This window comes from Geotrypetes seraphini, chromosome 9 (genome assembly GCF_902459505.1).
Source record: "Geotrypetes seraphini chromosome 9, aGeoSer1.1, whole genome shotgun sequence".
Classification (NCBI taxonomy): domain Eukaryota; kingdom Metazoa; phylum Chordata; class Amphibia; order Gymnophiona; family Dermophiidae; genus Geotrypetes; species Geotrypetes seraphini.
The window spans coordinates 123,350,079-123,377,871 of record NC_047092.1 but is presented as its reverse complement, the minus strand read 5'-3'; the positions used below and the strand labels follow the sequence as shown (position 1 = coordinate 123,377,871).

At 39.2% G+C, this 27,793-nt stretch overlaps 1 protein-coding gene across 4 annotated transcripts in view; it reads right to left on the bottom strand.

Annotated features, from left to right (window-relative positions):
* GIGYF2 (GRB10 interacting GYF protein 2) overlaps window positions 1-27,793 on the bottom strand; it is a 674,098-nt gene that overhangs the window by 87,693 nt on the left and 558,612 nt on the right. For all 4 annotated transcript variants that reach the window (XM_033959534.1, XM_033959536.1, XM_033959537.1 and 1 more), the window contains one exon: window positions 17,580-17,702. In XM_033959534.1, coding sequence (XP_033815425.1) covers window positions 17,580-17,702 — 123 coding nt within the window. The remainder of the gene's footprint in view (window positions 1-17,579; window positions 17,703-27,793) is intronic.

Genomic DNA, 27,793 nt, shown 5'->3' with positions numbered 1-27,793 from the left:
TGACTTATGTTAACAGTTTTTAAACCTGTCATTTGAAGCAACAGAACAATTTTCCTAATTGTTTCAGATTTATCTACTTCATTTGAAGCAACAGAACAATTTTCCTAATTGTTTCAGATTTATCTACTTCAGGAAATTTGGTACCAAATCCAAAATATAAAAATAATTTCTTTATCTCTAGGGACTTTTGGAACATAAGGGAAAATTTGTTCTTACTTGATTCCTTTCCTAGATTCCCTCTAGACAGTCAAGTTGTGCCTCCCAATTAGCAAAGGGAGGCAGAGAAATCTGACCTCTAGAAGTACCGTATTTTCACGCATATAACGCGTGCGTTATACACGATTTTTACAAACCGTGCATAACCTTGTGCGTTATACGCGTGAGCGCATTGTACAATTTTTTTTTTTCATTCCGAACCGGCATCCTTCCCCCCGTTCGCGTCACCTTTCCCCCCCCCCGCGATCCTACTTCCCCCCCAGCACCGCAAAACATCTCTTACCCGATTGGGCACCGGCACCAGCACCAATGCACAGGACGTGCCAGTGCCAGTGCCCGAAGATCCTCCCTCGTTGTTGCTGTGCTGGGCTGTGCTGGGCGGTGCGAGGGAGATCCTCCTTCTTCCTCGTGCCGGGCTGGACTGGGCTTTGAGCATTTGCGCATGCTCAAAGCCCAGTCCAGCCCGGCTCGAGGAAGAAGGAAGATCTCCCTCGTACCGCCCAGCACAGCCCAGCCCAGCAACAACGAGGGAGGATCTTCGGGCACTGGCACATCCTGTGCATTGGTGCTGGTGTCGGTGTCCAATCGGGTAAGAGATGTTTTGCAATGCTGGGGGGGGTTGTAGGATCGCGGGGGAGGGGGGTGACGAGAGCGGGGGGGAGAATGCCGGTTCGCAGGCCAGAAGAGTAAGCGGGAGTGGGAGGAGGTTATAGCAGCATGCGCGGTATACGCGCGTGAGTGCTATATAAAATTTTTTTTACTGAAATGCTTTGGACCCGCGTGCTATATGCGTATGCGCGTTATATGGGTGAAAATACGGTACATAAGAACAGTCATACTGGGTCAGAACAATGGTCCATCTAGCCCAGTATCCTGTTTCTACAGTGGCCAATCTAGATCACAAGTACCTGTCAAAAACCCAAATAGTAGCAACATTCTATGCTATCGATCCCAGGACAAGCAATAGATTCGCCTATGTCTGTCTCAATAGCAGAGCAGTGGAATCCTTTACATCTTTCTTGGTGGGGGAGAGTCCAAACTATTAAAATGATGATATTGCCTGTGGTTTGTTATCAAATGAGTATGTTACCAGTTTTTTTTAAGGGGTCCTTTTATAAAAAGTTAAACAGTATTCTTTCAAAATTTATTTGGTTGGGTAAAATTGCTAGAATGTCATTAGTATCTTTACAAAAGCCAATTACAGAGGGAGGGGTAAATTTTCCCAATTTTTATAGGTATCATCAATCCTATATCTTGCGCCAGGGTATGTATTGGGTCCTCCCAGAGCTCATTGAAAATATCCCAGATTGGTTGTGGTTGGAATGGCGACTCATGTTTCCCCTGTGATTATGTCAGGTTCTCAGTATCAAGATGCCTAGAGTATATAAAGAAAACAGAATTTTAATGGATACATGGAAAACCTTATGACATGTTAACAATTTAACACCTATCCCAATACATAAATCTACAAATCAGACTATATGTCTAAACTCCAAGATTCAAATTGGCGGGTTTAAAGTCATTTGGAAGCATTGGATCATAGCAGGAATACGTACTTTAAATGATGTTATTTCTAATGGTAAACTGCTTGAATTTTCATAGTTGCAACATAAATTTGGACTTAATAAATCACAAAGATTTAGATGGTTGCAATTGAAGCAGGCCATTCAGGTGGGGTTCCCTGAATGGAAAAATTTAAATAATCAGTATAGCTTGGAATTCATATGTTTTCAGGTGGACTTCCTGGGACACCAGGCCGCACAATGGTATAAACTGTTAGCTGAATTTGCAAATAAACCCCCAAAAACTGGTCTTAGAGATATTTGGAGTATTGAGATTAAGCACCAAATTTCTGCGTTTCAATGGTCAAGAATTTGGACTTGGAGGATGAGATGTACAATGTCAGCATCTATGAAACAAACATTTTTTTCTGTTACATAGAGCATTCTGGACCCCAATTTGTTTGTTTACAAAAGTTAGATAGCTCTAAGTCAAATAGATGTTGGCATTGTCATCTCGAAGCAGGGACTTTAGATCATTTATTCTTCTATTGTCCGTTTATTTTGGCATTTTGGAATTCAATATGGGGCCAAAATAATTTTCTGTTGGAAAATCCAGTGGCATTGTCCTATGATACGGTATTATTTGGCATGATCATGAGGGCTAAAAGCCAAATATCATCTTTTATTAATAATGACAGGAGTCGCCATACAACAAATTACAAGCAATTGGAAGAATTGGAAAAGGCTTAATTATAGTTTTTGGTAGAATTCACTGTCATATGTACAAAATGGAAAGGACATTGGCCATTCAGAAAGGGAATTTTAAGAGGTTTCACGAGATTTGGAGCCATTAGTAAAATATTGTAATGTTTAAATAGTGTTTTTCCCTTTAAATATGTACATCCGGGTGGGGGGAGGTGGGGGGATGGAATTTTGAATAACTGATATGGGGTGATTATAGATATTTTATATATGGATATTGTGATTGTTTAGGGGGAAAGGGGATATAATTCTGAAATGGATATTATAAGATTATTAAGTGTGAGATATGGATATAAATTGTTTGTATTTACTGTGACACTTATTGTAAAGAATTGGAAAAAAATATGACTCAGTGTGGTTAATTTTATGTTCTTTTTGACATTATGCTATAACTTGTGACAAGACCTTCTGGAGTCACCCTAACCTGGGCATAAGTGAAGGAAATCCAGGCTGCTAGCCAATTAGAAAATGTGCATTTGCTGAAAGCAGCACTCATCCTGTTTGAGCTATCTCTCTAATAAACTCAATTGCTACTTTGTTCCACTTTTGCTGTATTGCCTACCATTGAAAGCTTAACTAGCTTCAATAACTCAGGCAGCATATATGAAATTAAGTAAAAACAGGAGATTGCTAAGATTATTTTGGAGACCAAATTGGCCAACCAGTTTCAAAACCACAGCCAGGTGCCACCACTTTGGAGGCCATAGGTCTAGACCAGGAGTGGGCAACGAGGGTCGCAATACATTCGGGATTTTAGGATTTCCTCAATGAATATGCATGAGATCCATTTGCATATAATGGGAAGCAGTGCATGCAAATAGATCTCATGCATATTCATTGGGGAAAATCCTGAAAACCCAACTGGATTACGGCCGTCGTTGCCCACCCCTGGTCTAGACCCTATTCAGAACAAGTCATACAACATACCTGCCAAAAATGATGTAGGACTCTCTGGAGGCTGCTGGGCTCTTTAGAGGAGCACAAGGGTTATATAGCCTTTGCATATTGCCACTTGAACCCCCAGCGCTGTAGACATAAATGCTTGTTTCAGGAATACCTCCACTTTCCTGTCCTGTGAATCTAAAACTAAGCTTTCTTCTACCACAATGGTGCTCTTGCTTGTGTAAAGGACAATTGAAACAGCTGTTCTAAATCCTGCTGAGGAAGTATGGAGTATGGCTTCCCCATGTTTTCAGCATCACCTTAGGCAACTTCCACTCAGAAACAGCTATTTCCATGCACACTCTTAAGGTGAAAGAACTTGCTAAGTTTCCAAAAGGCCTCCAGAACAGGGTCACCTTCTGCCATTTATTTAATGGGTATCTGTCATCTGCAGTGAGAAGGCTTGGAAAATAAGAGGCCAACTTTTTATGACAAAAAAAAAATTATGAATAATAGAGAATTCATCTTCCTTTGAAGAAGAAAACTCTCCTTCTGGGGTGAGATTCTGCAGAAATAAAAGCCTTCCCTCATCCTCCCCAAAGTCTGTCTTTCTCCAAATCAGAGGGGGGAATGGTATCTGGGAATCTTCACTTACAAAGAATATTCTGGGATCTTTGGACACCCTAAACTTGATCAAATGGAACCCTCAGCTGCACAGGCTTCTGGAGGGAGGATTATTTTTAATGGCGAGATCCTAACAAGAACTGAAGCAGAACGAGACTTAGGGGTGATCATCAGTGAGAACATGAAGACTGCCAATCAAGTGGAGCAAGCTTCATTCAAGGCAAGGCAAATCATAGGTTGCATACGCAGGAGTTTCGTCAGCCGTAAGCCTGAAGTCATTATGCCATTGTATAGATCCATGGTGAGGCCCCACCTGGAATACTGTGTGCAATTCTGGAGGCCGCATTACCGTAAGGATGTGCAGAGACTGGAGTCGGTCCAGAGAATGGCCACCCGGATGGTCTCGGGACTCAAGGATCTCCCGTACGAGGAACGACTGGATAAGTTGCAGCTGTACTCACTCGAGGAACGCAGAGAGAGGGGTGACATGATCGAGACATTCAAGTATCTCACGGGCCGCATCGAGGTGGAAGAAGATATCTTCTTTTTCAAGGGTTCCGCGGCAACAAGGGGGCATTCGTGGAAAATCAGGGGTGGGAAACTGCACGGGGACACCAGGAAATTCTTTTTCACTAAAGGGTATTTGATTGCTGGAATAGTCTTCCACTTCAGGTTATTGAGGCCAGCAGCGTGCCTGATTTTAAGGCCAAATGGGATAGACACATGGGATCTATTCACAGAGAAAGGTAGGGGAGGGTCATTGGGGTGGGCAGACTAGATGGGCCGTGGCCCTTATCTGCCGTCTATTTCTATGTTTCTATGATCTCCATCAACCGGGGTCTCAGGACAGAAGACTGACCCAGTCTAAGGGGCCTTCCTGCATCTTTCAGCTCTCCATGTACTGCTGGCATCATCCTTTCTATCAAGCTAGGCCAGTGTATCTCAACACACGCTATGCGTATCTTTAGGGGTACATGAGCTGCTTGTTGGGGATACGTAGCACTGGCCACTGCTGAAGATATTGCCCGCCTGTCGAAGCCACTGCCGGGGATCCTTCCTTCCTGCCCTCCACTCTCCTGTTGAAGTGGCCGTTGGGGATCCCTCCTTTCTGCCCTCCTGTCAAGCCGCTGCTGGGGATCTCTCTTCCCGCCCGCCCTCCTCCACCAATCCAGAGGGCTTCCCTCTGATATCAAAGATGACATCAGATGAAAGCCTTCTGGGTCAGCGGTGGTGGGGGGTGTCTCAGTTATCTCCTTCTGCCTTCAGTGACTCTCGCTACAGGGACACGTAGGCAGCAGTTCAAACGCTGCACATAGTTGACCCGGAAATCTTCTCTCCGACGTCAGAGGGAAGGCTTGTGGGTCAGCAACGTGCAGCATGCGAATCACTGCCTGTGCGTCCCTGCAATGAGAACCGCTGAAGGCAGAAGGAGCAAGTGCGGCTTGAGCAAGTAAGGGAGAGAAGGGACATGATCTGGGACAAAGGGAGAAAGGAAGGAGTGGGTAAGAAGCGTGTTGGGACATGGGAGGAGCATGATTTTGGGACAAAGGTTGGAAGGTGGGGGGGGGGGGGCATGAACTCGGGACACAGAAGAAAGGGAGCGGGCATGAACATGGGAACACATTGATATACACTGAAGATGGTGAGTGAGACCAACTTGAAAAACTCCAAACTGACAAAAAAATCCCACTCTTCAAAACATAGGGTATAAACATGGGAGGAAAAGGATCTCAGAAACCTGCTTGGTGACAGGGAATAAACCTCAGCCAAGTCTGACAAGGTTCCACGTTTCATTCACTGATCCTGAAAAACCTCCTCCTTCCTATTTATTTATTTTTTACTTATAGTGATTTTTTTTCCCCCAAATCTTTATTCATTTTTCTATCTTACATCAAGCACACCATACTATATCAATTGAATCATATACATTACTTGAAAATTTTCCATCTATCATCATAAATACATAAAAATATCTCCCTACCCCACCCAACCTTTTCACATTATAATCAAAAATAACATACATGTATTGTATTCATAAATATTGAAAGAACCTATAATATAACTATAAACCACCCCCTTCCCATAATTATATTTATACTTTCAGTGTAAAAAGGCGTCTAATCATTACAATAAGTTATCAATGGCCCCCAAATCTTTTTAAAAGTATTATAATTCCCTTTTTGTATGTCAATTACTCTTTCCATTTTGTATATATGGCACAACGAATTCCACCAGAAGGTGTAGTTTAGTCCAGTGTAATTTTTCCAATTTCTAGTGATATGTTGAATGGCGACTCCAGTCATTATTAATAAAAGTTTATTATTGTTTGATTAAATTTGACTTTTTATTCTCATTGACATTCCAAATAGAATTGTATCATATGATAAAGCTACATGGTTTTCTAATAAACAGTTTTTTTAAAATTTTTATTTATAAAATTTTCATTCTTACGATAAATGAATAGCATAATATTTAATTTATAATAATTATAGTTGTATGTACAATATCATATCATATATATTGAATCCCTTTCCCCTGTTATTTGTTTTTTCATTTTTTCTCATATTAATTTCTATATTTCCCTCCCTAACCCTATATTATTATTCCCTCTGTTCCCTAAAGGTCGACATCTCTCTCCTTTCATATCTCTTTCCCTCCCCCTGTGGTTTTTAGCATCTCTCTATTCTCATTTCCTCCACTCAGATCTGATATCTCTGTCTCTTTCCCTGTTCTCTGGCATCTCTCTCTCATCTCTCTTCCCTTTCCTTTTCTTCTCTGGTCTTCCTTCTTTATTTTCTGCCTCTGTCTAAATTAAATTCTTTCTTATTATGCAGTCCTCAGTTTCCCTCTTTCCACTGTGTCTATCCACTCATGCCATCCCTTTCCTTCACTCCTCCACTATCTCACTAACTCTATCTTTCCCCCCCATCCAGCATATGCCCTTTTTCTTTATCCCTCCTTCCATCCAGTATGTGTTCTCTTTCTCCACTTCCATTCAGCATTTGCTCTCCCTTCTCCTCACTTCCATCATCTGCCCCCTTCTCTCCATCTCTCCATCCACCACAGGCCCATATCTCTCCCTTCCTCTCACCTTTCTTTCCAATTTTGGCAATGCCCCCCCCCCAAGATGATACTCAAGATTGGCAAAGGCCCCCCCCCCCGTGATGACACTCAAGATTGGCAACGCCCCCCCCCCCCCCCATGATGACACTCAAGATCGGCAACGGGCCCCTCCACGATGACACTCAAGATCAGCAACAGGCCCCACACTCAGTCCAAAGCTTCCCTCTGACTCAAACTGCCTGGGCAGAAACAGGAAGCTGTGTCAGAGGGGAAGCTTTGGGCTGAGCACTGCATTGTCGATATGAAGTGCTGTTGATGCTGGGGGGAGAAGGAGGCCCATTGCCAATCTTGAGTTGCGGGGGGGGGGGGGGAGGGGGGAGTCCCGATGCCGATATTTGCTGTTTGGAAAAAAAAAGGGGGCTCTCTCTTTGCCCTCCTTGAGCGGGTCCCCTAACAATTTCAGGACCTAGGCACATGCCTACTGGTCCTATCCTTTAATCCGGCCCTGAGTATATGGTAATGTCCCTAATAGCTTCCCCAGATTTACGAGGAGCCGCTGAAAAGTTCTCAGCCCAACCAACAAGAGAATGATGTGGAGCCATGAAACTTACAAGTTATTTCACACGTTTCTTGACACTTTTTGTTTCATTTGCAAAACTAAAAATATGGCTTTTTAAAGAAATCTCCACCAGGGGTCCAAAGAGTTTCAGATTAATAACACAACTCATCCAAAACAAAGACAATGCTAATGGTCAACTGCTATTTATGATATATTATCTCAGACTGTATGCATAATTTGATAACAATTTGATAACTTTGTTTAGCATGTAAAATTCCTTTTTTTTTTTTTTTTTAAATTTTTATTTATAAAATTTTCATTCTTACAATAAATGAATAGCATAATATTTAGTTTATAATAATTATAGTTGTATGTACAATATCATATCATATATATTGAATCCCTTTCCCCTGTTATTTGTTTTTTCATTTTTTCTCATATTAATTTCTATATTTCCCTCCCTAACCCTATATTATTATTATCAATGTGTTAAGATATCTGATCTTTAGAATATTTTGTCAATGGATCCCATATTTTCTTAAAAATTTTTATATTTCCTTGTTGTAATGCCAATATTTTCTCCATTTTGTAAATGTGACACACCGAGTTCCACCAGTATGTATAATTTAGCTTGGTATAATCCTTCCAATTTTGTGTGATTTGCTGCATGGCAACTCCTGTCAATATTAAAAGCAATTTGTTATTGTTTGCTGATATTGGACTTTGTGTTCTCATTGCAGTACCAAATAATATGGTATCATATGAGAGACCAATATGATTTTCTAGTAATATGTTAATTTGGGGCCAAATTAAATTCCAAAAGGCTTTTATGCAAGGACAAAAAAAAATTAAATGATCTAATGTCCCTACTTCTATTTTACAATGCCAGCATCTATTAGATCTAGTATTATCTATTTTTTGCAAGCGCGTCGGGGTCCATAACACTCTATGTAATAAAAATATCCATGTTTGACTCATAGATGCTGACTTTGTTAATCTTAATCTCCAGGACCAGAATCTTGGCCATTGAGATGCAGAAATTGTCTGTCCAATCTCAATGCTCCAAATATCCCTAAGTCCAGTTTTCTTTTTTTTATTTAGAAATCCATATATTAATTTATACCATTTTGCGGCTTGGTGTCCCAAGAAATCCGCCTGGAAACATAAAACTTGCAAACTATATTGGGTATTAAGATCTTTCCATTCAGGGAACCCTACCTGAATGGCTTGCTTCAATTGCATCCATTTAAAATATTGTGTTTTATTTAGTCCAAATTCATTTTGCAATTGTGAAAAACTAAGCAAGGAACCTTCTGATATGACATCATTCAATGTTCTTATTCCTGCATTTATCCATTGTTTCCAGACGATTTTAAATCCGCCAATTCTGATCCTGGAGTTTACCCATATTGATTGATTTAGAGATTTGGCTATTGGTTCTGGTGATAGGTTACTTATGTATCTCAATGTTTTCCAAGTATCTAAAAAGATTCTGTTATCTTTATATCTCCTAGGCATTGTTATGGTAATTAGATGTTCTGGATATAAAGGGAACAGGAGCTGCCATTCTAAATACAGCCAATCTGGTACATTTTCCATGAGATCTGGGAGGATCCAATACATACCCTGTCTTAAAATATAGGCTTGATGATACCTATAAAAATTTGGAAAATTTACCCCCCCTTCCACAATTGGTCTTTGTAATGATACTAAAGCGATTCTTGATCTTTTCCCAAACCAAACAAATTTTGTAAGAATATTGTTAAGTTTTTTATAAAATGACCCCTGAAAAAATATTGGTATCATACTCATTTGATAACAAACCACAGGCAATACCATCATTTTAATTGTTTGAATTCTTCCCCACCAAGAAAGATGTAATGGATTCCATTGCTCACACATTTCTGTTATTTTTTTCAATAAAAGTTTTTCATTCTCTTTGACTGTGTCTTCAATTGTATTTTTGATCATAATTCCTAAGTATTTTATTCCATCTTCTTTCCAAATAAATGAATATGGGTCAAATAGTCCTTTCGTACAATGAACATTAATTGGGAGGACTTCAGATTTGCTCCAATTAATTTTATATCCAGAAAAAGTGCCGAATTTCTCTAATAAATTAAGTATACATGGAATAGTAGTATCCGGTTCTCTTAAATATAATAAAATATCATCTGCATATGCAGAAAGTTTAAATTCCCAGTTGGAAAACGTGATTCCCTTTATCTCCTTAGTCTTATTTATTGCAATTAATAAAGGTTCTAGTACAATATCAAAAAGTAATGGAGACAAAGGGCATCCTTGTCTAACTCCCCTATGCAAATTAAATCTAGTTGATAAATTATTATTAATATATAATCTTGAACCAGGAGAGCTATACAATGTCTGAATCATTTTAATAAAACCGGAGCCTATACCAAACCATTGTAAAGCTTGATACATAAAATTCCATTCCACTCTATCAAAAGCTTTTTCTGCATCTAAAGATACTAGAAAAGCTGGATCATTTATATTTTTTGCTAAATTTAATGAGTGGAATGCTAGTCTAGTATTATTTGATGAATGTCTTTTAGCAATAAATCCTGTTTGATGTACATCTATAATGAAAGGAAGAGCTTTTGCCAATCTAAGTGCTAATACTTTAGCCATTAACTTATTATCCACATTTAATAACGAAATAGGCCTGTAATTTGAAACCAGAGTAGGATCTTTGTTTGGTTTTGGTAAGACTATAATTATCGATTCTGCCATAGTACCTGAAATATTTTCATTCTTTATTTGATATTGATATAAATTTAACAGATGTGGTAAAATGATATTTTGAAATGATTTATAAAATTCAATAGTATACCCATCTCCACCTGGAGCGGATCCAACTCTAAGAAACTTCAATGCTGTTTCTATTTCTTTTAAAGATATAGGATCTTCTAAACTTCCTTTTATATGATCCGGAATATTAGGTCCAAGAAAGGAATTTAAGAATGTTAATCCTTCTTGTTCTTTATTTTTATAAGAATTAGAAGTGTATAATTCTTTATAAAAATCAAGAAATTGTGTTATAATATCTTTTGTGCTGGTATGTGTGTTACCTTGTATATCTTTTATTGCAATAATCTTGGATTTTCTTTTCTTTGCTTTAAGAAAATTTGCTAATAATTTTCCCCGCTTTATTTGAATTGCCATAATATTGTACTTGTTTATTGAAAATGTCTTTTCTCACATATTGAGAAGAAATCTCATTATATTTAACTTTTACTTTTAACAACTCTTGTAATGTATTGTTTTCCCATTTTTTAATTAATTTATTTTCTAATAATTTAATTTGTTTTTCCATATCTTCATATTGTTTTTTAAGTTGTTTTTTAATAAAAGCTGAATAAGAAATAATATTTCCTCTCATTGTTGCTTTAAAAGCATCCCATAAAATTTCTATATTAATGTCATCTGAAGAATTAAGTTGAAAGAATTCTTGCATTTTTATTTTAAGATCTTCTAAGAATTTCGAATCTGCTAATAAATCATTATTAAATCTCCATATTGAATTAAATTGATCAATATTATAATTCTTAAGGTTAATCCACACACCAGCATGATCTGAAATTATAATTGGATCTATAACTGCTTTTGATACACGCTGCGCTATGTTATTAGTTACAAATATATAATCAATTCTTGAAAAAGATTTATGGACCTGAGAACAAAAAGAATATTCTCGATCATTAAAATGAAGGATACGCCATATATCTATTAAATTACAAGATTGTATTAAATTATCTAGTCCTAAAGATTTTATGATTTTACTTGGTTTCTTGTCCACAATTGGATCCATTACAGCATTGAAATCTCCAGCTACTACTAAGTTAGAAGTAGCCAGTGGTAGTAATATCTGTTGAATTTGATTAAAAAACTCCATTTGGTTCGAATTAGGAGCATAAAGATTAAATAAATCCAGGGTTGTATTTCCCAGATCCATTTTAATATGTATCCATCTTCCTGAAGAGTCAGAATTTATTAATTTAAAATCAGCTTTGCATTTCTTATTTATTATTATCGCTACCCCTGCTTTCTTCCCTATTACCGGTGAATAAAAACATTTTGATATCCATCTTTCTGTTAGCTTCCTAGATTCAGTGTCCGAAAGGTGTGTCTCTTGTAAGAAATAAATATCTGCGTTTTGCTTATGGAGAAAACCTAATAATTTTTTTCTTTTTATAGGATGATTTAAGCCATTGACATTAATTGAAAAAATTTTAATATCCATTTACTTTTGTAATTAAAATTTTACATGAAATTATATAATTATTATTTTCAGATATCCACACATTGTAATAATATATTTTCCCCATTCTCTTTCTTCCCCTCTTCCCTCCCTCCCCTCCCTTCCCCCCCAATATTAACTGTGTATGCTTGGCAACACGCATCTTAGGTCAGGTATCAAAACACTCCACAAAAGTCCATTTCCTGTTAAGATTCAGATATAAGTCACAAATATATCAAATATTACTAAATAACATTAACAATCCATATAATATTTAAACATTTTTCCTTTTTTTTTTTTCCAATGTTAAATTTAATCTTTTCAAATATTATTTTCTGTATCATTTTCATATTTTATAACTATTAGTATATCTTATTAATTCAAATAATATGAAAAATATTGTAAATTTCTTTTTTTTAAATTCATATATATCACCTTTATATTTTCTAATTCTATTTCTTTATAATGTTTTTAAGTAATATATAAGTTTATGATATGTGTGCTACTTGTACTATGTGATTTTTTCCCGTTCCAGAGCTTTCTTCCTTCATTATAGAGAGTCATACCTCATTCATATAACATACTTCCTAGTTTCATTTTTAAGATATATCAAAGTTAAAGATGTGTCATTCCATTATCTTTATTCATCCAAGTAAATATTATTTTTTTTTTCTTCCTTTCTTCTTCTTCGTATTTTTTATATCCAGAGTATTATTCATTTCTTTTCAATAGTTTGTTAGTTCCGAATAAGTTCCGGTTCTAGCGACGATCTAATTTTAGTTTATTTTGTGATCTTTCATCCGATGTAATCCTTTATCCTTTATTATCAAGTCTAGTAGTTTATTTATTCATATTTATTCATAGTTCATCCGGTTTTAAGAGTTATTCTTTACATGTATTTCCTTTTGCAAGGACTTCTGGGATTTGTAGTTCCATTGAACCCGAGAAAGGATTTTTAATAGGTTTATTCTTCCTGTATTGTCTTCTGAGAAGTGGGTTATATATACATACATCTTCATTCATTCTTACATACATTCCATAGGAAGAAAGCTCTGGACCATGATTCAATCACATAATAGTATTTAGGATCTGCTCATTACAGCATTTGTTATTATTAATATCAATAGTTAATTTATTTATTAACTTTCTAAAACCAATTAAGGGCTTATATCTCTTTTTTATATTTAAGTTCTTATTTATTATCTAATAAATATTATATTCTTCCTTGTTTAAAAACTATATTACTTTTATCTAAGATCTTGTATACTTATATGTTAATTTATCATTTGAAGAATCATTCCATTCTAGAATGTATAGTCTATCCATAATTCTAGTAAAAAGATCGTTGAAGGAATTTTTTGAACAGAGTCAAAAACATTCTATACTGTTTTTCATCTGCTAAATACTTATTATATTCAATCAATAATTTCAAAAAATACCAGGTGATATTAGCTCTTCTTAATACAATGAAAAACATATCATTTCCCCTACCTGTTTATATTATAAGACATTCAAACTTGACATTCAAATTATTTGAATTATAATAAAATAAAGAAAATTAAGATGACATTGGCATTTCCTGGTTTAGTATATATTTTTGTAGCTCTTCAGCATTATCAAAGGTTAAAGTTTTGTTTGCTATGGTTACTTTCATATTTGCTGGGTATACAAGACCAAATTTTGCTCCCAGTTCACGTAGTTGTGGTCTCAAATCCAGCAGTTTCTTTCTTTTAATTGCTGTGCTTTTTGCAAAATCCGGGACAAAGTGAATACGGGCATCTTGATATTGTAAACCTTTATTCTGTTTTGCAAGATGAAAAATTTCCATAACCTGTTGGTGGCGTAGTAGTTTAAATATCAGTGGCCTCGGTCCTTGATGCTTTTCTGACCTCTTTGTTGGCACTCTATGTGCTCTTTCAATCTCTATGGGATATTTAGTTTGTAGAGGAAGTAGTTTTGGTAATAAGTTTTCTATAAAGGTCACCGGATTCCCCTTTTCTGCTCCTTCCGGTAAACCTATCAGACGAACATTGCTTCTTCTCTCACGATTCGAGTAATCCTCCAGTTCTTTAGTAAGTGTTTCAATTTTCTTTTTTTCAGTTTTTGTGTTGAGAATTTCTTCTTCCACAGTTATCATTCTTTCTTCTAAATCGTTAGATTTTAATTCGATTAGATCCATCTTTTTATTTAATGTTGAAACATCATCTGTTAATTCTGTAACTTTTTTTGTGAGAATTGAAAGCATTTGTTTGATTTCTTTAAGTTCTTTCATTACTTCTGGATCTGCTGTTTTGGATCCTGTCTCTTGTTCGGGCTTTGCTCTCTTGCTGCTTCCAGAGACTGCGAAGTCGTTTTTATTTTGCTTTCCTGACGCCATTGAGTTTATTTTTATCATAAATTTAATCTTAATTCTTCAAATTTTTGCGACTTTTTTATTCTTTCAAGGACTTTTTATACGGAGCTCTTCTGTTAACCGACCTCCTTCATGCGTGTCCAAGCCACGCCCCCCAGGTTTTCTAATAAACAGTTAATTTGAGACCAAATTGATTTCCAAAAGGCCATGATACAGGGACAAAAGTAAATTAAATGATCTAGAGCACAGTTCTTCAACCGCCTTAGTTAGTTAGTTGCCCTAGTTGCACTCCCCTAAAACTATTCCTGTCATGTGTGACTGCATTATTCTGTTAGCATGATATTTCTGTGTAGCATTCTGTAATAATTTGGCTTGTTCAGTTTTCTTGATAGTAGAGGGGATATATGTGAAGGGGAGGGGAGACAGGGGTTTTGTTGATCCTTGCTCTGAATTATTTGTATTTATAAAATGACAATTGTACAGAATATTGATTCTTTTTATACTTTAATAAAATACATTCAATATAAAATCATAACTGAGGCTTGTGTGGATGGGATCAGATGATTTGTGGGGACCGAGCTCGCGGAGATGGGGCGGAAACGGGGTATTTAAATTTTAGTCCTAGTAGTTTGCCGGTCCACAAAATAATTCTTTTTTTTATGCCGGTCCACGGGTGTAAAAAGGTTGAAGAACACTGATCTAGAGTCCCTGCTTCCAGATTATAATGCCAGCATCTAGACTTAGAGCTATCCAACTTTTGAAATCTAACTGGGGTCCAAAATGATCTATGTAACAAAAACAACCAAGTTTGTCTCATAGATGCAGACACTGTACATCTCATTCTCCAAGACCAAATTCGTGGCCATTGAGATGCAGAAATTTGATGTTTAATCTCAATGCTCCAAATGTCTCTAAGACCAGTCTTTGGTTTTTTATTCATAAATCCAGATATTAATTTATACCACTGTGCGGCCTGGTGACCCAAGAAATCCATCTGAAAGCATAAAAATTCCAGACTATACTGACTGTTAAGATTTTTCCATTCAGGGAACCCCTCCTGAACAGCCTGTTTCAGTTGCAACCATTTAAAGCTTTGTGATTTGTTAACGACCATATATATGTTGCAACTGAAGATGGTGAGTAAGACCAACTGGAAAAACTCCAAACTGACAAAAAAATTCCACTCTACAAAACATAGGGTATAAACATGGGAGGAAAAGGATCTCAGAAACCTGCTTGGTGACAGGGAATAAACCTCAGGTTCCACATTTCATTCACTGATCCTGAAAAACCTCCTCCTTACTATTTATTTATTTTTTACTTATAGTGATTTTAATAATTTTATTAATGATTTATCTTAAAATCTTCTCCATTAAATCTTCATTAAAACTATATTCATGTGAATGGTATTCAATATATTTTCAAGGTACTTATCTTAAATGTTGCGGGCAGCCAGAGCCCGACGGGACCCATTTCACCACAATTACTGGCTTTCTCAAGGGTTCACGTAAGCTGCTGCATAATTATTCAGCGTTAGCATTCAGTCCTAAGATTCCCTGCCGAGTGGCAGTATGGCACTAAATCCCTGAAGCCTGTGTTATCAAGTGCTTTTACTCAATAATTGTGGCAAAATGGGTCCCGTTGGGTGTATTGTCATTTGTTTCTTCTCAGGGGATGAGTTTACATAATTAACTAGAGCAGTGTTTTTCAACCGCTGTTCCGCGGCACACTAGTGTGCCGCGAGATGTTGCCTGGTGTGCCGCAGGGCCGCCATCAGGGCAGTACTACCAGTCCTGCATTCAGGGGCCCGGAGCTGACAGGGGGCCCGAGGCAGGGGCGCCAGTAGCTCGCCAAGGCAAAGTGAGTCGATCACCCAGGACTCACTTTGTCTTGGCGATCTAATCTATCGAGCCGATAAGTCTTCTTCTCCCCGACGTCAATTCTGCAGTCGGAGAGGAAGTTCGGGCCAGCCAATCGCTGCCTGGCTGGGCGGAACTTCCTCTCCGATTGCAGAATTGACGTCAGGGAGAGCATGCGTCGGTGTCGGCTTTGGGGCCTGTTATCCATTGGTGGGTCCTGTTCCCCGATGGCAGCGGCAGTGGCAGTGGCTTGGGGAACAGCAGGGAGAAAGAAAGAAAGGGGGCAGGCAGGGAAACAGAAGGAAAGAAGAGAAACAGCAAAAAAGAAAGAAAGGTCAGGGAGAGAGGAAGAAAAAGTTGGGGGAGGGAATGAGGTGCGGAGGAGAGAAAGCATACAGGCTGATAGAAGGGAAGAAAGATTGGATGCACAGTCAGAAGAAGAAAGTGCAACCAGAAATCACCAGACAAGGTAGGAAAAATGATTTTATTTTAAATTTAGCAAAGTGGAGGCAGTATTACCACAGTTTTCAAAGGAATTTGCCCAAATAACTTAATAGTTAACTGGGTAAATTCCCAGAGATGAAAACTTCCCTTCACTTACTATGCACAGTTCTGAATTTATATCTGCTGTCTATATTTTACAATATGGTCACCTTTTACTAAACCGCAATAGTGTTTTTTAGCGCAGGGAGCCTATGAGCGTCAAGAGCAGCGCTGGGCTTTCAGCGCAGCTCCCTGCGCTAAAAACTGCTATTGTGGTTTAATAAAAAGGATGGAGGGTATATTTGTCTATTTTTGTATGCTATAAAAAAACCAAATACAGAGAGAGACTGAGAGCTGTTGACGAAGAGCTACGTGTGTGTCTTTCTTCGATTCCAGCCAGAATATCAGCTTTGTGTTCAGCCAAACAGGCCCAGGTTTCGCACTGAATAAAGTATTTTATAATTTTTCACTATTCTGTTTACTTAATATTTCATAATAAAGTAATTATAAAATACTTTCTTTGTGTTTATTTGATTCCTATTCAAGAGAATTACTTTATATATAGTCAATATAGGCACAGAGTTAAATTTTTTAACATTTTCTAATGGTGGTGTGCCTCGTGATTTTTTTCATGAAACAAGTGTGCCTTTGCCCAAAAAAGGTTGAAAAACACTGAACTAGAGAGATATGCAAATCCTGCTGTTCACTCACTTGTGAGCATACCTTGAATGTTAAAGCAAGTATATCCAAATAGCTTATCTTATTTTGTACCAAAATGGCTTCTCAATCAAATTTCTAACTACCAAATCATTTCATTTCTAGTTATTAATATTTCTGGTGACCTGCAAATTACACAGAAGCTTAGTCTGATGATCAAAAACTGAGCCAACTTCTTCACTGCAAGCTGTACATTAAATTCAGCTTAACTACCACTTTAACACATTACATCAATTTTAAGCAAAAGAGAATTTGATCCTATAAAAGGCATGAACCTCAAACTTATTCCTAACAGACATACCTCCTCCTGAAGCTGTTGCTCTCGTTCTTCCTCCAGCTTCTGTATTTCTGTCAGTGACAGTGTAGCTTGGGATGAACATCCTGCGGAGTTGGCCTGTTGTCCCCACGTTGATGATGAAGGAAGCTGATCAGAAATTTCAAAGAGATAAGCCATTATATAGAACTGGTGGGTTCTTGTCAGCTGCGCTGCACTTTACTACTACTATTATTTATCATTTCAACAGAGCAACTAGACGTATGTGGCACTGTACACTAAACACAAGATAGAGTCCCTGCTCAACAGAGCTTACAATCTAATCAAGACAAATAGGACAAATAAGTGATTATGGAATTATTTATGGTGGGAATGATTAAAACAGACACAGAAAACAGCTGAAAAACAAAGAGCTTCAAAAGTCTAACTGAAGGAGAGGTCAGCCACTGAATTATTCAGGTAAGATCAAAGTGATCTTCTTGGAAGAAAGGTAGGAACTAAATATTTGGTTTGCAAGATAACAGACTGACTAAATGCCTGACATAGAGCCAGTGGCACTGGTTGAATTCTGAAGTTTAAGAGCTGGTGTAGGACCAGTTGAGGTGCAAGATCAACTGCTGTCTGTTGCATTCAGTCATCATGTGTTTTGGATTAACATCAGCAGGAAATATCTGTTTGCAGAGAAGTTACTTTGCTATTAGGCCCTATGTTGCCTCGATCCAGTAACTTGTCAAAGATTTGTACCTGTGTTTCACCTGAGTGGGGTGACTGCTGATGTTCACTAGCATTACTTGTAATTGGGTACACAGGATGATGATGGTGGAAAAAAAGCCTTTAGGAAAGGAACCATTGCAGTTCTTGCTCAACATTCCTAAATAACTATTCAGTTGGTACTTAAACCTACATTGGTATGGAGCGTTCACTGGATTAAGGTCACAAAGTTGCTGTTTCAGGGGATGGAAAGTGAACAATTTGAAGTCTGTTTCAGAAGACTGTCTGATTTGCAATTTGTGTTTCTTGCAACAAAAATCTATACAAAAAAGGAGATTACCACTGAAAAATAGCTGGAAAGCGATGACCACAAATGCTTGCAGTCTAAGCAACAAAGTGGTGTCAGGTCAAAAGTGTGCCGGGACAAAGGCGCGCGCAGACAACTGAGCCATACCGGGGAGGTTCTAAGCGGCTTACAGCATGAGAAAAAAACAATACATATATACATTTTCAATGAAAATCTCAATAAAAAGCAATGCATACATTTCAATAAAAGTACAAACATTACAATAAAATTGAACACCATGCTTAAATAAGAAGCATGAAAATCAAATAGAAACATGGTTAAAATAAGAGAAAAAGTAAGATCATTATAATGTCGGCCTATTAAATAATTGAGTCTTTAGTAATTTCCTGAAGTCTAAGTAAGAAGAAGCTTCTAGCATCATTTTTCCAAGCCAAGTATCCATTTTAGAGGCCTGAAAAGAGAAAGTTTTCTCGAGGAATCTTGTAACGGCAAGATTTTATAGAAGGATAAGTAAACAACTGCACTCTGTGTATTTTTGTTATAATGACTCCAGGAAAAATGAGAAAGGAGATAACCTGGTGCCAGACCAAATGCTATTTTGTAACAAATGCAAGAAAATTTGAACAGTATTCTGGACTCCAGTGGTAGCCAGTGCAGTTTGTGATATGCTCCCATTTTTTTAAGCCAAAAATGAGGCGAACAGCAGTGTTCTGGACTACCCTTAATCTCTTAAGAATTTTCAAATAAGACCCTACATATATAATATTACAGTAGTCCAGTATACTTAAAATAGAAGATTGCACTAACAACTGAAAGGAGACTTCATCAAAATATTTCTTGATGGTACGAAGCTTCCAGAGTACCTAGTTTGTAGAGAGAAAAAATGAGGAGGAGGACTGGCCATCCTGGCCAAAAATACTCTAAATATAGCGCTACAGGACAAAACCTTCACCGCACATATGAATCTACTTGCCTGTCAATTGTCAGGCCCCACACTTAAAGGAACCCTAACCTGTCTACTTTGCTACATAACACCAGGAAAATGGAACATAGCAAAATCAGAATTCGAAGCATTTATATTTAGAAACTCCCTCACATCAACATACAACCTAATCCTAGGTGATCTTAACCTACACCTGGAAGACGAATCTTCCAACCAAACAGAAAACCTCCTCTCATTTATCAAAACCCTATCCTACAGAATCCTAGACCCACAAACCACACACGAGAAGGGCCACCAACTCAACATAGCAGCCTTCATGTCCCAACAACCCACCACACCAAAAATTCACACCACAAACGGAACATGGTCACGCACCCTCTGGTCAGACCACTACATGTACACCTTCAAAATCAACTGGACATAGGGCAAAACCAAACAAAATAACCAAAGCTTAACATACAAAGCACACAAAAAGATCAACCCACCCAAATTCTGGAATAAAGTAGACACCATGATACAAGAGGGAAACACCAAGGGCTTCATTAGTCACTGGGGCACCTTAAGCACATCCATCCTCGAAGACATGACACAACTGCAGAAAAAGAACAGAATCTGCAGATGCTCAGATAAATGGTTTGACAACGAACTACTGCAACTCAAACGACAATGCAGATGTCTTGAAAGAGAATGGAGAAAAAACAACCAAGAACACACAAAAGCAACCTGGAGAACACTGAACAAACAATACAAACAAAAGCTAAAAGAAAAAAGAAAGGCATACTACACCAATCAGATAGGCATAGAAATTCAAGACACTAACAAACTTTTCAAACTACTAAAGGAACTCACAGACACCAAACCCTACCTTGCCACCAAAACTGCCCCTCCCCCACAGCCAATCAACTGGCTGAATTTTTCAAAAACAAAATATCAACAGCCAGAAACACTGGGACCCCAAACCACCTCGACAAAATCTCGATACCACCAATAGAAAATGAGGCCTACGCAGCAGACAGAAACTAGTGCTCACTGCAGTGTTTAAGATGCTGCCTTTTCCTAGATGCACCCTCATTGTGTGACTCATGGATTATTACTAAAAATATATTTTTTTTTATATAGAGGAGGGGGTTGTTAAAATCGATTAGCACTGGCTGTCATATATACTAGGTACACCACTGGATTTAATGACCCTATTCTAACTTTACTGTTGATGTAGGTGTTGTCCCCCCCCAACACATAGACACATACATTATAAAGTATTAAATTAAAGTTGTATTATCATCAAGCAGCTTTCAAATGACATTATATCAAATAAAAATGAAATATTTTTAATACATTGCTAATTATTACCTGCATCTTTACCTATACTGTTTTGCCCTAGCTCTTACTTTGCACTATAGCAAAATAAAAGAGAAGCAGATAAAGATCAATCACACAGGTGTCCTTCAAGGCTCAGTAACACCTCTCCATAAATTATGTGGAAGAGGTCTGGAAGTGGAGATAGCATCTATTTCTTATCCTCAGTGAGACCTCAGGAAGGAACCTAGTGATCAAAACATTATTAGAGGTGTTGTACAGCCATTTCTTGTATGACTGGATGAGCTATATTTATCTTTTTTTTTTTAGTTGTTTAAATTCATGCAGAAATAAATGTTTAGATTGAACCTAATGACTTCATTAACGCATTTCCCTTTTTTAAACCTCTATACCAGTGTTTTTCAATCTTTTTACACCTATGGTCCGGTAGAAATAAAATAATTATTCTGTGGACCGGCATCGGTCCGTGGACTGGCGGTTGAAGAATACGGGGCTAAGTCAGACCCTGCCCATCTCTACCCAATCTCCACCCCAGACCCCACCCCCATGATAGTACTAATTGCACCTTGCACGTCCCGTGCTTCATCTGTAAGCCTTCCCTCTGATGTTGCAACGTCAGAGAGAAGGCTTCCGGTTCAGGCGCAGGATGCCCGTAGGAGCCACTGCCCTTGGCTTTGTGCACTGAATCAGTTAGGAAGAGGGAGCTGGCTCGAAGATAACGCCGCATCGATCACACCGTGGACCGGCGGTTGAAAAACACAGTTTTGGGCCTGATGAACGTGCTGGCCCTGTGGACCAGCAGGAAATTTCTGTGGACCGGCACTGGTCCATGGACCGGTGGTTGAAGTACACTGCTCTATACCATTTGAAAGAGGGTGAATATCTAATTATTCACTTCTAGAATTGGATACTTCTTAAATTTAGTAAAAATATTCTGGCACAAGTGTCAAACCTTAAAAAAGGAAGTCATATTGAGCTTTGGAAAATAATAATAATTAACTAATAAAAATAGTATACATTTAATTTTCCCCACTACCAATTTTCCCGCCCCACCCGGCTACTTTTTCATGCCACCCGGCTGTAAAAAATTTCTGGGCAGATCACTGAAACATAACAGGAGAAATCATCAGTGCAGACATGAAAACTGCCAATCAAGTGGAGAAGGCTTCATCTAAGGCAAGGCAGATATTGGGTTGTATAAATAGAAGTTTCGTCAGCCGAAAGCCTGAAGTCATAATGCTGTTGTACAGGGCCATGGTGAGACCTCATCTGGAGTACTGTGTGCAATTCTGGAGGCCACATTACAGTAAAGATGTGCGGAAAATTGAATCGGTTCAGCGGACAGCCACCAGGATGATCTCGGGGCTCAAGGGTCTCTCGTATGAAGAGAGACTGAACAAATTGCAGCTCTACACTCTTGAGGAACGTAGGGAAAGGGGAGACATGATCGAAACATTTAAGTACCTCACGGGACGTGTCAAAGTGGAAGATGATATTTTCTTTCTCAAGGGACTCTCGGACACAAGAGGGCACCCGCTCAAACTCAGGGGCGGAAAATTTAATGGCGACACCAGAAAGTATTTCTTCACAGAGTGGTTGATCATTGGAACAAGCTTCCAATGCAGGTGATCGAGGCAGACAGCGTGCTAGACTTTAAGAATAAATGGGATACCCATGTGGGATCCCTACGAGGGTCAAGATAAGAAAATTGGGTCATTAAGCCATAGACAGGGGGTGGGTAAGCAGAGTGGGCAGACTTGATGGGCTGTAGCCCTTTTCTGCCGTCATCTTCTATGTTTCTATGATATAATCTTTTTAGGCAGGACAGAGATGGTCAAAAAGGTGAAGGAGTAGCTCTCTATGTAAAGATCAATATCCAAGCGACCGAAATGCAAGGGACCTGGGGAGAGGAAGAAGCGATATGGATCGCTTTAAAAAGAGAAGATGGAACTTCTATCTACGTGGGTGTAGTCTACAGACCTCTGACTCAATCACAGCAAATTGCTAAGGATCTGATTGTGGATATCCAAAAATTTTGAAGGAAAGAGGAGGTGCTGCTTTTGGGAGATTTCAACCTGCCGGATGTGAACTGGAATGTTCCATCTGTGGAATTGGAAAGAAGTAGGGAGATTGTGGATGCCTTTCAAGAGGCTCTGCTCAGACAAATGGTAATGAAACCCACAAGGGAAAAAGAGATATTGGATCTGGTCCTCACAAATGGAGAGAATATCTTTAATGTTCGAGTAGGTGCTCACCTAGGAAGTAGCGATCATCAAACGGTTTGGTTTGATTTAACGGCTATAGTGGAGAGCGGCCGCACAATACTTAAAGTCTTAGATTTCAAATGTACGGACTTTAATGAAATGGGAGAGTACCTGAAGAGAGAGCTGTTAGGATGGGAGGACATAAGAGAAGTGGAAAGACAGTGGTCTAAGCTGAAAAAAGCGATAAAAATGGCTATGGACCTTTATGTGAAGAAAATAAATAAAAACAAGAGAAAAAGAAAGCCGATATGGTTCTCCAAACTAGTAGCGGAGAAAATAAAGGCAAAAGAGTTGGTGTTCGTGTAATATAAAAACCCCAAGAAGAGGAGTGCAGAAAGGACTACAGGGTGAAAATTAAAGAAGCCAAGAGAGAGATAAGTCTGGCAAAAGCACAGGCGGAAAAATAAATGGCTAAAAATGTAAAAAAGGGAGACAAAAGTTTTTTCATATATATTAGTGAAAGGAGGAAGATATAAAATGGAATTGCTAAACTACAAGGGCAGCATCTATGAGACAGACTTGGGTTTTTTTGTTGCACAGAGCTTTAAGGACCCCAGTTCGTTTACAGAAGTTGGATAGTTCAAGGTCCAATAGATGTTAGCATTGTGGTTTAGATCATTTGATATTTTTCTGTCCCTATATAAATGCCTTTTGGAAGTTAATTTGGCCCCATATTAATTCATTGTTAGAAAATCATGTTGGTCTTTCATATGATACTGTACTATTTGGTACATCAATGAGATTTAAAAGCCAAATTTCAGCAAATAATAATAAACTTCTATTAATATTAACAGGGGATTCCATTCAGCAGATTACAAGAAATTGGAAATATTATACTAAACTAAATTATATTTTCTGGTGGAATTCAGTATGCCATATTTATAAAATGGAAAGGGTGATTGCTATGCAACAAGGTAATTATAATAAGTTGAAAAAGATTTGGGGGCCATTGATTATTTATTCTAATGATCAGACATCTTAAACACCTCAGTATTGGTTAAGATAAAGGTGGGTGGGAATATGAATGACAATAATTGATAATTGTTAACTATTAATATATGGGTGGGAGGGATGGGATTCTTTTATATTTATATATTTGGAGGATTACAAATAAGATTGTCAAGTGATTAATTAATATATTTCTGAGTGATTATTGTACACTTGTTGTAATTTCTGAAAATGAATAAAGATTTTTTTTTAAAAAAGAAGAATTGCTAAACTAAAAGATGCTGGGAACCGATATGTGGAGAGTGATGAGGAAAAAGCAAATGTACTAAACTAATACTTCTGTTCTGTGTTCACAGAAGAAAATCCTGGAGAAGGACCGAGATTGTCTGGCAAAGTTACACAAGAAAATGGAGTAGATTCTGCGCCGTTCACAGAGGAGAGTGTTTATGAGAAACTTGAAAAACTGAAGGTGGACAAAGCAATGGGACCAGACGGGATCCATCCTAGCATACTGAGGGAGCTCAGAGAGGTTGTGGCGGGTCCTATTAAAGACTTGTTCAACAAATCTCTGGAGACGGGAGTGGTTCCCAGGGATTGGAGGAGAGCGGATGTGGTCCCTATTCACAAAAGTGGTCACAGGGATGAAGCGGGAAACTACAGGCCGGTGAGCCTCACTTCGATTGTTGGAAAAATAATGGAAGTGTTGCTGAAAGAAAGGATAGTGTACTTCCTTGAATCTAATGGGTTACAGGATCCGAAGCAACATGGCTTTACAAAAGGTAAATCATGCCAAACAAACCTGATTGAATTTTTTGATTGGGTGACCGGACAGCTGGATCGAGGACATATACTAGTTGTAATTTACTTAGATTTCAGCAAAGCCTTTGATAAGGCTGTTGAACAAACTTGATGGGCTGAAGTTAGGACCCAAAGTGGTGAACTGGGTTAGAAAATGGTTGTTGGACAGACGCCAGAGGGTGGTGGTTAATGGAAGTCACTCAGAGGAAGGAAAGGTGAGTAGTGGAGTCTCTCAGGGTTCGGTGCTGGGGGCTGATCCTGTTCAATATGTTTGTGAGTGACATTGCTGAAGGGTTAGAAGGAAAAGTATGCCTTTTTGCAGATGATACCAAGATTTGTAACAGAGTAGACACGGAAGAGGGAGTGGAAAATATGAAAAAGGATCTGCAAAAGTTAGAGGAATGGTCTAATGCAGTGTTCTTCAACCTTTTTACACCCGTGGACTGGCAGAAATAAAATAATTATTTTGTGGACTGGCAAACTACTAAGATTGAAATTTTAAAAAACCATTTCCGCCCCATCTCCACAAGTTCGGTCCCCGCAAACCATCTGATCCCATCCGCACAAGCCTCAGTTATGATTTTATATTGAACGCATTTTATTAAAGTATAAAAAGAAACAATATTCTGTAAAACTGTCATTTTATAAATACAAATATACAGAGCAAGAACAAAACACCTGTCTCCCCTCCCCTTCACATATATCCTCTCTACTATCAAGAAAACTGAACAAGCCAAGTTATTACAGAATGCTACACAGAAATATCATGCTAACAGAATACTGCAGTCACACTTGACAGGAATAGTGTTAGGGGAGTGCCCCCTGGTCAGAGAGAGCCCTAAGCCAGCTGGAAGCTAAAGAAGCACTGCCTGGGCTTTGCAGTCCCCAGTTATGTCTCTAGCAGGATATATATTTCAAATCTGATATTCTAATGACAAAATAGAAATCAAATTGTTTTTTTCTACCTTTTGTGGTCTCTGTTTCTGCTTTCATCTTCTTGTCACTCTTTTTTTCCCAGCGTCTGCCCTGTCTCCTCCACTGTCTGCCCTCTCCCCCTTCCATATGTATCTAACTTCTTTCTATGCCCCTCTCCCCTTTCCATCCAGCCTGTGCCTCCTCTCTCCTTTTTACATCATTCATTCACTGCTTTCTTCATTTTTTATCTCTCCTACACCAGACCTAGCTTCTTTATCCCTCTCTCATTTCTCTGCTGACCCCCTTTCCAGCATCAATCTCTCTCTACTTTCTCATTCCTGTCTCTTCCCTTTCCCTCATCTGATCTCTCCATTCCACCCTGACCCCCTTCCCCTCCTGTAATCTCCCTGCCAGCTGTTTCCTTCCTTTTTTCCTTCTCCCTTCCCTCCTTCCCCCTATCTAACATTAACTCTCTTCCTATCCCTTTCCCTCCTCCCCTCCCCTCCCAGAAGCATCTCTCCTTCTACCTCCCTCCAGGTCCAGTAGCAGCTCTCCCTTTATCCAGCAGCTTCCCAGCCTCCCAACAGTGGCTTCCTCTCCTTCCAGCAGCTCTCAGTACTTGCCTGCAGCAGTGATTTCCTTGGGTCCATTACCACCTCCGAGGAAAGGGGAAGTTGCCGGAGTGAATCACTGCCCTGGCAAGTACGAGAGCTGCTGGGAGGGGAGACAGCCACTGTCAAAGGCTCCCCATGATCTTGCTCCCGCGTGCCCTGCACATTCACGGCCCCCCCAAGCCGGCACGAACTACATTGCACCACAGGCCCTGCCGCTTAAGATGAGCCGGAGGCCCCTACCCGCCGCCCTGCTGTCGAGTCTCCAAGAGTGAGCGGCCCGCATACAGGAAAGCTCAGGGCCAGCACCGCACCACTTGCTCACCCGTGCACGCTGTCAACAACCCGGTGGCAGCCAGCAAACACAGCACAACCCCACAGCCGCATGGGCTCAACCCGCTGCACCTAGAGGCACCCTCTCAACCGCTGGGTGCATGCACGCATTCCGCATGTGGGCGGACTCTCAGCACAGATGCTGCTGATGGCCCCAATACATACGCTGACCCCCCCCTGCATGCTGATCATCTCCCTTCTATCTGCACCTGCAGCTCTCTCCCTTCCATCTGCACCTTCCCTGCTGCCCTCTTCAGCGACTCGGCAGGGGCAGTGATCAAGATAGGCTGCCAACGTCGGGACCTTCCCTCTCTGAGTCCCGCCTATTTTGTTTCAACTTCCTGTTTCCGCATAGGTGAGACTCATAGAGGGAATGCCCCGACGTCGGCAGCCTGTCTTGATCGCCCGAGGCTAGGTGGAACAGCAGATTTCCGCCAACACCACCAGGGCAGGAAATTTTAAAGTGTCAATCTCGCCGTCCCTGCGCGGACCGGCAGGAATTTTCTGCAGACTGACATCGGTCCGCGGACCGGCGGTTGAAGAACACTGGTCTAATGCCTGGCAACTAAAATTCAATGCAAAGAAATGCAGAGTAATGCATTTGGGGATTAATCGGAACCATATATGCTAGGAGGTGAGAAGCTGATATGCACGGACGGGGAGAGGGACCTTGGGGTGACAGTGTCCGTAGATCTAAAGGTGAAAAAACAGTGCGACAAGGCGGTGGCTGCTGCCAGAAGGATGCTGGGCTGTATAAAGAGAGGCATAGCCAGTAGAAGGAAGAAGGTGTTGATGCCCCTGTACAGGTCATTGGTGAGGCCCCACTAGGAGTATTGTGTTCAGCTTTGGAGACCGTATCTGGCGAAGGACGTAAGAAGACTCCAGAAGAGGGCAACGAAAATGATAGGAGGCTTGCGCCAGAAGACGTATGAGGAGAGACTGGAAGCCCTGAATATGTATACCCTAGAGGAAAGGAGGGACAGGGGGAATATGATTCACTACTCAAAAGCAATGGTATCAAGTTCCACCAATATAAAGAAAACCAAAAATGAACTTGTTGCACTTGACTGAAACAATCAGTGTATAGAGATATT